We start from the raw sequence: 11,125 nt of genomic DNA, 5'->3' as shown, positions 1-11,125 counted from the left end.
GTATTCTCATGGTAAAACGAGAGAGGATGGCAAAGGGAACAGAACCTCAGTTTATCAAGAGCTGAGCACTGAAACGCACTTGCAAACAGGAAAGCTCACTGTTGTATTTCTGGCCTTAGAGCAGATGTGCTCATGCATTTGATTATGGCGCCACTCTGTGGTCAAACCAAGAAGCACACCATAGTCTGAAAAAAAAAAAAAATCAAGTCTGCATTCAAGACTGCACAATCTAGGAATGTGGACACATTCCAGACTGAAAAAAATGTAAAGAAAATTTAATGCTCATTTAAATTTATATACCCTCTATAATACAGCCTCACATTAAAACATGTTGTCATAACATGCAGCACATTTCTACAGTAATTAGAAGACATTGTTAATATTACCTGAAAAATTACGTGACGAACTTAAACGTGTGCATTTATGTATTTATTTACTTGTATTTATTTTGGAAACAATTGTGTTGTGGAAAATCCAAACCTAAATGTAATGTGTAAACTATATCTTGCAATTAATTTTTAATCAATTAAAATATTTTTTAATTAATCTGCTCAGCGTTCCACAGTATTGCAGCAAAAGAAATTGCACTGTATGTTTCTTATTCTTTATTTAGACTCAGCACAACTATATACAATCTTTGCTCCATTAAACTTGGCATTTCAGTGTTATTTAACAGAACAGAAACTGGAAGAACAAACATAGTGAAAACATTCTACAGAAACGGCAAACATTTTTGAACAATGGTTGCAAAATTTTCCAAAGCACACGAGTAACAGCCTTTTGGAAAAAAAAGAAAGAAAACACTCATCATAAAAACTACACTTGACTATTATACCAAGTAGAAAATCTGCAATATAGTCTTAAAAAGCAGCTATTTAAAAAGAAAGTTGAAAAATGAACTACAAGCACTGTGGTAAGAGAAGTATAGAATTATAATAACTTACAAGAACTCTAAAACAGCTGGATGATACTGTGCAAGTTATGCATGTCCAGTCTGCATTAACTAACAGTTAACAATGACACTGTCCTGTTTTCTGTAATATCTGCTACCATGACACATACAGCAAGATGTTTGCTCTGGATTACGTTTTCTACTGAACACCAACACAGACTATACACTTTATTCTGGTTAAATGTAACTGAAGCATTCGTTTTCACAGCCTGCCGGATGGTGAAACTGGCGGTCTTGAGTCATCTGGGCAACGTCTACATTCATAATTCATGTCCAGAGTCATCTCTCGATTATTATTATGCTAATGAATTTAACCATGGGACCAACGCTCTTAGTCACTGTTGCTATGGAGATAAAGGACACTAGAGGTGTGTCATGTCTTCCAGTGGTAATAAGATGTTACAGGGCAGGTAACAAATTCAGCAGTACAGCAGGGAGAGAAATTAGATATGGAATTTGATTAGTCATAGCTTCGTATGTGTGTGTGTGTGTGCGTGCGTGTGTGCACTTCTTTGTATCATGCATGACACACACAGGGAGGTTATATGCACATACTCAAAACAACATGCTTATAGAGTGGTTGTGTTGAATATATGTTTCAATATCAGTAGTTGTGCATATGTTACCTCACGTTTTTTCTAGAGACTGGCTCGCTGGGGCAAAATCAATGCAAGACACACACACACACTATATTACTTTGAACATTAATCATAATCTGTCACTGGCTTTGTTGTACATGAGGGAACCTGCACATGTGGAGTAAAGGTTTAATAAATCATACTCACACAGTAATCTGACTACAGCAACAGACAGGGAGTCACAGGATGACAGGCAGGAGGAGCTGTGGACTCCTGGAGCAGCATAGTGATGATGATCATGATGAAGATGATAAAGGAACACCAGAGCCTCTTGAAGACAAGTGTTCTAGCCCTTCACAAATTCACATCTCTCAGACACCCCAGCGTCAGAAACCACACCTGAAATGTGGCCAAATACCACAGTTTATAAGAGGAAGATGTGTCAGTGTCAACATATGAAGTGTTTACAAGTAGCTTGCTGTGGGAAGCAGTACGGGACAAGTTAAGTTCCTCATTTTCTCAAGAGGAAAAACAAACTCAACGTGTGAAAATATGTTAATAATACTGTCTCCTTTTGTGTCAGTACTTCTAGGATAGTGCAGCATCCTCTTCTAATAACTCGACCCAAATACAGGGAAACTGTATATCAGTCAGTGGGTGACCTCTGACCTCTGGCACACACTACTACCATGGGGAGATTGATGGACAGGAAATGGGAGTCAAATAATCAATCGTGACGACATTAAAAAATGAAGCTGAGCCACTACTCAGTATTTATACTGAATAATTTAGACTCATGCAGTGTGACATTATGATGAAAGCAGTTACTGTTACACATGAAAACAATGACAGATACATTATTATATAATATACATAAATAATACTAAATGAGCCATGACAAAGCTCCCAACAGAAATTCAGTCCAGCAGAAATGAGCATACAATTATTTTATGTAATACTATAAAACACTGTAGTAGAGTGTCTATACATCTTAGCAGCACTTTGGTTAGAGGCTAGCTTGGTATATTGACCAAGCCAGTACAATTAACGTAGTATAAATTATGTACATAGCTATAATGACATGGGGGAAAATGACACAGTGCTTATATTATATTTGACTACTGACTGAAAACTGCTATTTACATTTACAAATGATACATCTGTATGACAAGTTAAACTGCTTACACAAATTAGAAAAAGAAAACAGGCTGCTTCCACAACATTAGAATCAATGGCACTGACATTCAATATGCTCTGTGTCTGAAAAAGTCATTACTAATTTACAAGAGTTGCAAAACTAAATGACACGAAATATAAAATCCTCTGACTCTGTCTCTTTGCCTGTTTTCTCTACAGTTATTTACAGTCACACCACTCTCCAGAGAAAATAATCTGCAGTCGAGACAGGAACAAAAATAGTGGGATGATAGGATTGCCAATTTTATCAACCGTATGTTGTTTTGCAGCATATGAGTGCACTGTTATGGTGTTATTTTTACACAGCACAGAACAACTGAAACTTGGCACAGGCCCTCTGCTGTAAACTATATAATCCTGGGTCTCCAGGGAACATTCATGTCACCCAGGGGACCATTTGCAAGATGGCGTTAGCGCCTGTTCTACCATACCTCAAAGTCAATACAGTACGGATGAACAGTCAAACATATTTAATTTTCATTTCATTTACAGCGCAGAGCAAACATTTGTATGAACTTGTGATTACATTGTGATGGATTTGTGTACATCCAGGGAACCCCAACAATGTGCCAAAGGTTGACAGAGAAAAAGTTCAGTCTGACATCTTTTTAATTTTTCATTTCTGCTTTGCCCTCCTTAAGAAGTGACATGTTCCTTTCCGAACTGCTTGTTGAATATTTAATAATGTCCCCTCTGATGTGACCTTAGAGAAATTCATAAGACCTGACTGTTTCCAGTTTCAGAGAGATGACTGTCTGCATGTGTGTGTATGCAGGTCTTCCTCTCAGATGCTGGTCTGCAGGTCGCCATTCAGCAGAGTACTTTGGGTCTCAGTTGGGTCATTCATCATGCGAGATTTATCCTGCCGGCTATCGCTGCGCTCGACCTCATCCAGCCCTCCCACCTTCTTGAGACAGAGAACATTCTGGAAACTCTTCTTGAAGTTCTCGGACAGGAAAGCGTAGAGGATGGGGTTGGCGCAACTGTTGGCGTATCCTAGCACCACCACGAAAGCGAAAGTGCTCCTCAGGATGGGGGTGGTGCTGATGGTGCCCGTAACCGAGGTGACGTTGAAGATGTAGAAAGGCAGCCAGCAGAAGACAAACACTGCCACCACAATGGACACCATCCGGGTCACCTTCCTCTCTGAGCGCTTCCTCTTGGAGGAACCCACACGGATCCCTGAGGACTTCACCTTGATGATGATGAACACGTAGCAGAGGCAGATGACCATGAGGGGCAGGAAGAAGCCCAGGATGAAGGTGTAGAACATGAACGCTGTGTAGTAGGCCTCTTGAGGTTCGGGCCACACGATGGTGCAGAAGCAGCCATCGTGCTTTGTGATAATGCCACTGTAGATTACAATGGGTAGATTAACCATCAACGACACCCCCCACACTGCTAAGTTGATAGTCTTTGCCATGCGAGGCTTGCGCCACTTTGTGGACTTAATTGGATGTACCACGGCCAAGTATCGGTCAATGCTCATGACCATCAGACAGAAGATGGAAGTGAACTGGTTCAGGGAGTCAACGGTCATCACCACCCTGCAGAGCACAGGACCGAAGGGCCAGTGGACCAGCGCCAGCTGGATGGCGATGAACGGCAGGCCCAGCATGAAGAGCACGTCAGCCACCGCCAGGTTGAGGATGTAGATGTTGGTGACGGTCTTCATCTTGGCGTAGCGCAGGATGACGTAGATGACGAGGGCATTTCCGCAGAGCCCCACGGTGCAAACCACAAAATACATGCAGGTGATGACGGCCGTGCTGATTCTGTTGAAGCTGTGGTCTGTGTAGTTCCCATGGAGGTCAGACTCATTACCCTGCATGAAGCTGTCATACATGAGGTGGTCCGACAGGTTCGGTGGGGATGATGAGAAGATCCAGGTGTCCATGATACCTCAGTCTCTCTCTGTCTCACACTGGTTGTGACATCCCACCTGCAAACACGAAGACCTACTTTGATTATTATGGTCCAGCTGACAGAGATTACAATAACTATTCCACCGGATTTATATATAAATGATATCGATTTTAAGCCTTCTAAAAGAAAAGAAGCAAGATCCATAGTTATCAACTTCATCAGGTATTGACTGAGATCTCTCTCCTTTCCTCTATTCAAACCACTTGTGAACAGATGTTGTGTGTTGAACCAATTGATCTGAATGCAATGAGTTGCTATCATGTGACATTTTGCAATAACACAGTGAGACATCATAAATCTATGTCAGCAACCAGATCAACAGCTTTTCTTTTCAGCACTTTCAGATTTCCTTTTTCTAATCACCCTTGTGGCAAAGCAGTTTCTCTGGGGAATTTATAGATTTTCACACCTTGATCCTCTTTCTTGAGAACAGACCTGATTGATAGCATGTGTAAAGAAGAGCACCTCAGGTTCTAAGGCAGCAATTTCAACCTAAGGCCAGACCTTCCCTGTGTGTTTACTTGGTCAGGCATTGCTACCAAGGGAAATCACTCCACACGCCCTACAGTCATAAGCTCTCCCCAGGGAAATGCCTACCCCTTCGCATGTGGCTAAATGATCAGCTGTGACTGGTTGCACTGAATTGTTTGTTGGACTTTTTTTTCCCTCAATTTATTAGAGGGTGGGTGCGGATGTAAATTAATCCCAGCCTAAGTAATTGAACAAGGGGAATCACTGTACTGCCAATAGCCTTGCCGCAGTCAGATTGAAGTGCCTGTCACTGCCAATGCACAGGAGGCAAACATGCTCTGACAACTTCATTTGGTGCCAATAACATAAGAGGTTTTATTATGCCAATTTATCATTTTCACCATGGCAGCAGCATACTGCCTGAAGTCTTGGTGAACAGGCAACAAAATGTTACTGAAGCCTTGGGCACCGGTGACAACATAGCCGATTGGTGTGGTCTAACTGCATTGTCTGAGTTAGGTGGATGGACAGAATATTGCATAATGTAACAGTTGGAAACACATTAGGAGAAACATGAACAAGCATATAACTGATAATTCCCACAGAAACAGAGCATACAAACAAAAATACAATGCCCCCTTGCAGCACTTCAGTGGCTGAGGTGAACCATAAATGGAATCTATCACAAATCACTTAGCACTTTTTATATATACATAATATATATATTTTGTATAAATAATAATATGAAATATTATTATGAGTTTAAATTTCTGTAGTTGAGGCATTGTGCACACTGTGCAACAGGTATTCTCACTATAATAAACACCACCAAGCCAGTGCAGTCAAAAGTGAAACACTATTTTTAATAAAGTGGCTACTTTAACTTTGTTTTTTTCTCATCTGCTGAGAACTCAAGGCCATGAATTCTTCTCTGACTTTTGCTTTCAGCCTCTAAAAGGTAGAAGATGGATATTCAGCTGAATAAATTAGTGCATGCTCATAGTTAATCATGCAAATCCAGCTTATGGAAAATAAAGTGAGAATGAGGTCAAGACAGGAATTTCATTAACAATGTCTGCAAACTCACTGCAAAAAACCCCAAAAACAAACAAACAAACAAACAAACAAACAAACAAACAAAAAACACGGCTGAAAGATTTTATGTGGGTTCATTAAATCACATTCGCTTCAACAGACATGCAAGATCTTATCTTATCTTTTTTTTTTTTTTTTTTTTAAATCAGATAACATTAAAACTGCGCACTGAAAAACGAGGAGACACTGCAGTGAATACTGGGTCGAGAGCTTAAATTTTATTCAGCAAATTTGATCAAATTAATTAAAATGGGATAATCACATTAACCTGGTGGTGTATTACTTTCACTTTACTGCAAGTCAACAAAAGTACAGTCTTACCTGTAACCGGTGTTATGTGTGTTGTCGGTATTTATTTGAGATTCATCTTCCTCATCCTCTAATATTCCTTAAGTTTGTCTCACACCGGCATCGAAGTGAAAAAGCTCTTTGCTGTGTGAATTTTCCTCTTAATAATCCCACCGTGTAGTCTGCATTACATACGAGGAAAAGGACAAAACTGGCCGAACAGGTTAATTAAATACAATACAATACAATACATACATACATAGATACACACTCCTCGCCGGGGCTCTACAATAAAGCTGCTACAATGCGCTCGCGGTGCGATGCGCGCAGTGACTGTCTCCAGCTGGAGAGCGCGCGGGGATGTTAAAGCACTCACGTAAAACTGCGCCGAGGAGGTGCTGCAGACTCACCTCTGAACGAAAAGATTGGCTGTCTCCTGTGATACAGATATCCAGCTGGAGTTGATTTACATGGAGCGTACGCCTGTGTCGCACCTTGAAATGTACTGACGCACGCAGTGAGAGCCGTGTGCCGCTTGATGAGAATGCACCAGAACATTTTGATAAGGTGACTATTAAGTCGACACCAAGTCTTAAAAAGAGGTAAATTCAAAGTGACGCATCAAATTAAGCAGGCCACTTCACGTAAACAGAGCGGGTCTTTGGGGACATTCCCATAATTTAGGTGTAATGCTTGTTCTGTGCTTTAGCTAAATTCACACTGACTTGTTTCCCAAAAGAGGTAATAGGCTATTGAATAATACTGTCTCTGTTGTAAAACCCAGTCAGTGCTCTTGAGGTTTATTTCCCCTTTGACCGCTTAGACTTGCAAACTGAAGTGACGACATTTTTATTCACATAACAAATTCCGTGTTTGTCTATTTATCACAGTTACAGATACTAAGCCACTTTTGACCCTGGTTAAAACTACAAAAGGGAGCTAAAGTCTTTCTATTTAATTAAACTGCTTTTTTTTTTTTTTTTTTTTTTTTTTTTTTACATTAAATCTTAAGTTTAGGTATCTTTTGAGGCCTTTACTTGACTCCGAACCCAGATATACCTGTGCCACCAGTGGCGAGAAGCTGTCTAGAAAGTCCACGCTCGAATATATATTTAATTTTACCTCCAGCCACTAGAGGCAACACCGAACATAAAAGTGCAGGAGAGCGTCGCTCAAATTGCGTGCCATGGAAATTTCCCTCCCTCCACCGGTGCACGTCTTGTCTTTAATTACTGTGTCACAAAAGAATATAAAAGTGTATAAAAAAGGAATTGGAGGGTGCATGTATTAGTTGTGGTGGCAACACTCTTCACATCAGCTCCACCCCAGGCGCGGATTTTCCTGTTTTTCTCCAAATGTTTTCAAACATTTCTTCAGAAAGTCATGGGCGATGACTACGAAGGCCATGTCCATTTTTCTTCAACACCTGACTCTCAGCTTCTGGCAGGGATCCTTTCCAGTACTGTGCCATCAGGTAAGTGAGATTATTCATTTGTCAATCTGATGCATCGATATGATATTTAAGAAAAGTTTTGTATATGGAATCAATGGGTTAATCAGTGCTGACAGAAAGAAAGTTTTACAATAGCATTTTGTTGTGCTGCTTCCTTTTGTGAGTTCTGTCATGCTGGGTTGCATTTGACATTTCTAGTGTGACGGTGAGTGGCTCTTGAGCAGGGAATTGTTTGTCAAAATGTTGTTCTATGTTGAGAATTTTGAAGAGTTTCAACAGCTCGGCAAACAGTGTTGTCAAACCCATGGTATCATCTGTCAACTCAACAAGTGGTATTTTCTCCAAGTGATTACGAGAAAGTCATATAATTGTATTCACCAATACTGGGTATTGGTGAATTTGATGGCATTAGGGCACTGCTCAAGTTTCTTTACAGCTGCATTAAAGGTGGTGGTGAGTATCTTCTTGGCCTGCAATAAGCGGACTAGACATATCAGATATCATCCTCTGTAACCTTAAATTACAGTCTCAACTTCACAAGTAATGTGTTTGGTATTGGTTTATTTAATTACCACATGATATGCTGTAGCCCCATGACCACAGATTTTCATGTTTTCTAGTTTTGCAGTGTCAGAATTTCGACGACTCAAATGTAGTCAAGCTGAATACTGGCGCAGACCCACTTGTGTGTTAGTATTTGTGCTCAGTAAGTTCATTGTTCCAGAACGCTGCAGATCAGCGCCAGCTGCAGTGACTTTTCCATGTCGTCTGATGACTAAATGTCAAATCATTCAAGCTGGAAGTCTCATCTAGAATATGGAATTTGCTACTATTTAGCCATCACTGCAAACTCCAGAGCAACATCAAAAAGTGAAAAGCTCCGTGACACAGCTCGTCACCTTGGTAGGGATGCTGAAGGACAAAATTTTGGAGGCAAAGTTAGTTTTCAGTGCCTCTGGCACTCCTCCATTGCTCCAGGTGAGGATGGCTCAAGTCAAATTGAATGATGTAAATCGCCAGACAGAAGACTCTGTTCCTTTTGAAATGTGTCTAGTTTTTTGACAAGCAGAAACAGTGATCCTTATTAAGTCAGTTAACTTTTCAATTCTCTTGCCTGATTGTTGAAGATTAGCAGACACTTGTTTTCAATGAGAGTTAAAAAGCAGTGATGATGGTAATCAGCTCAACCTTGATGTATCTGTCTCGTATTTCCAGGATGCTGTGACTCCATCTCTATCAGAGGTGATATCAGAAAAAAACGTTTCATAACAGCCATATTACAATTGAACCCTGTGTTATCAGTAGATACTAGTTCCTTGTATTTGTCTTTCGGATTCACTGGAAAAACATGGTCAGTGGTAGTTTCTCTCACACTCTCTGTGTTGAGGTTTTTTGTTTACACAGCCCTTGTATGGAGCAGGTGAAAAGGTCACAAGGGAAATTAAACAGATTAAGTAGGGAAAGCCGTAATTTATTAGAAGCCATCTTGCCATGAGGAGCAATCAATGACCCATTAACTTGATATTGTTGAATACAATATGGGTAATATAAAGTGATATAATAATTTTTCAGTGACATTTTCACATTGACGTTTTAAACAGGCTTGTGTTTCCAATTTGCCTTCATGGGATGTTAGGGCAAGATAAGATAAAGAAGGCGCACATAAAGCAAAAGGGCCCTTCAGGTAGTAGGTCTGTTTATCACCATTCTCCCAGAGTGAAGCAAGCATGCCAGTACATATTGGCACTGAATGAGTGAAATCCTGATGCCTCCCTGGTTTGATTATATCTGTGTTACTTTAACTGACAGTAGTGATATAATGCAGGAGAAAGCTTGAAGTTCAGGTCTGTTTTTGCTAATTCCTGAGGCATGAAGAAGAACTATCTAATTCAGGCCGTGAATTGAAAGCATTGATTATACATCCTGCCAGGGTAAATTGACAAACAATTAGTAGCCTGAGGCAGTTGCAAAATATTCAGTGGATCCTACTGATGCTTTTGGGATTTTTGTAATGATTCTTTTACGAGGGAAATAAATTAACCAGGTGTATTGGAGGATATTGCTTCAATATGTAAGCACAGAGGAAAGGTATTATGTTCTTCAGTGGCTTGAAGCTAAGTTTTTCCTCATTTTCAGATTTATTAAGAGGAATAAGAGTTGAAGTTGGTGGATTTTGCTTTGATGGATCAAAGCAATATGCCTCTCTTTTTTACTCTCTTGGGTGTTTGGTTAGATAGGTGCTGTAACTTTCATAATGTTTGGTTGATGTTACCATAGATGCAGCGATTGTCCTTCCTTTTACTGATGCTTTATGTTCATGGTTTTCTAGAGGGTCTGTTGGTCAGTGCCTCTTGCATCCACATCATGTGATAATACTGTCTAGTGAGACACTTCACATATTCTTTCTGTCCAATTTTTTGTAATTGACCTTTTGGGGCTAAAAGGATATCTATATGTTGTATCAATCAGGGTGTATCTCCACTGCACTGCTGACATCATGACCTTTCTCAGTTTGAAAGCTAAAGGTCATCATGGATTAAATTCATTTCTCTTTTTTCATTAATTATATTGTATTATAATCATGCGCTCATAAAGAAATGGTCAGTGAAAATCAAAATGAAATGGAAAATGACCCATAAATAGAATTGCCATCTAATAATAATGTAAATGATTATACAATAAATGATGAAGCGTCCAAAGTGAGCCAAACATATTCTTAACTATCAAGAACAGCAGGAAATCCTCATATCTGAAGAACTGCTACCAGAGTAAGCAATTATTCTATCATCAAAATAGTTGCCATATTTTGTAATAAGTTTAATGTATTTTGCACAGTAACTTAGGAAAGTATAACTTCTGTAAGTTTCTAAGTTAAACTTTTAACCACAAGTGTGTTTCAGGCATTCTTGTATTTGACTTTAATTTGTAATCCTGTCAAGATTAGTATTTTCTGTGGCCAAAGTGTAAAAACAACAACCCACAGTCTTACTACTTCATTGTGACTCTTATCACAAAGCAGTCTCAGTCATAAGCCTCAGCCAACTTGTACAGTCTGCTGTGTGTGTACTCTTTACACATTGCTATTTATTTACATGAAATGAGTCTGGCTGATGTGATAAAGCCTGCTGAGGCTAACTGTAGCTCCTAGGAGACACAGTTGTGGTG

At 39.8% G+C, this 11,125-nt stretch overlaps 1 protein-coding gene across 1 annotated transcript; it reads right to left on the bottom strand.

Annotated features, from left to right (window-relative positions):
• Window positions 1-590: 590 nt before the first annotated feature.
• Window positions 591-7,441, bottom strand: LOC108886133 (somatostatin receptor type 2-like). The gene is made up of 2 exons (XM_018680809.2): window positions 6,541-7,441; window positions 591-4,669 (listed from the first exon to the last, which is right to left on the bottom strand). The coding sequence occupies exon 2, from the start codon at window positions 4,622-4,624 to the stop codon at window positions 3,512-3,514; it is 1,113 nt and encodes a 370-aa protein (XP_018536325.1). The 5' UTR covers window positions 4,625-4,669; window positions 6,541-7,441; the 3' UTR covers window positions 591-3,511.
• Window positions 7,442-11,125: the final 3,684 nt, after the last annotated feature.

The sequence above is a fragment of the Lates calcarifer genome, linkage group LG11 (assembly GCF_001640805.2).
Source record: "Lates calcarifer isolate ASB-BC8 linkage group LG11, TLL_Latcal_v3, whole genome shotgun sequence".
In the NCBI taxonomy this organism is placed as follows: Eukaryota; Metazoa; Chordata; class Actinopteri; family Centropomidae; genus Lates; species Lates calcarifer.
This window is presented reverse-complemented; position numbering and strand designations above follow the sequence as displayed.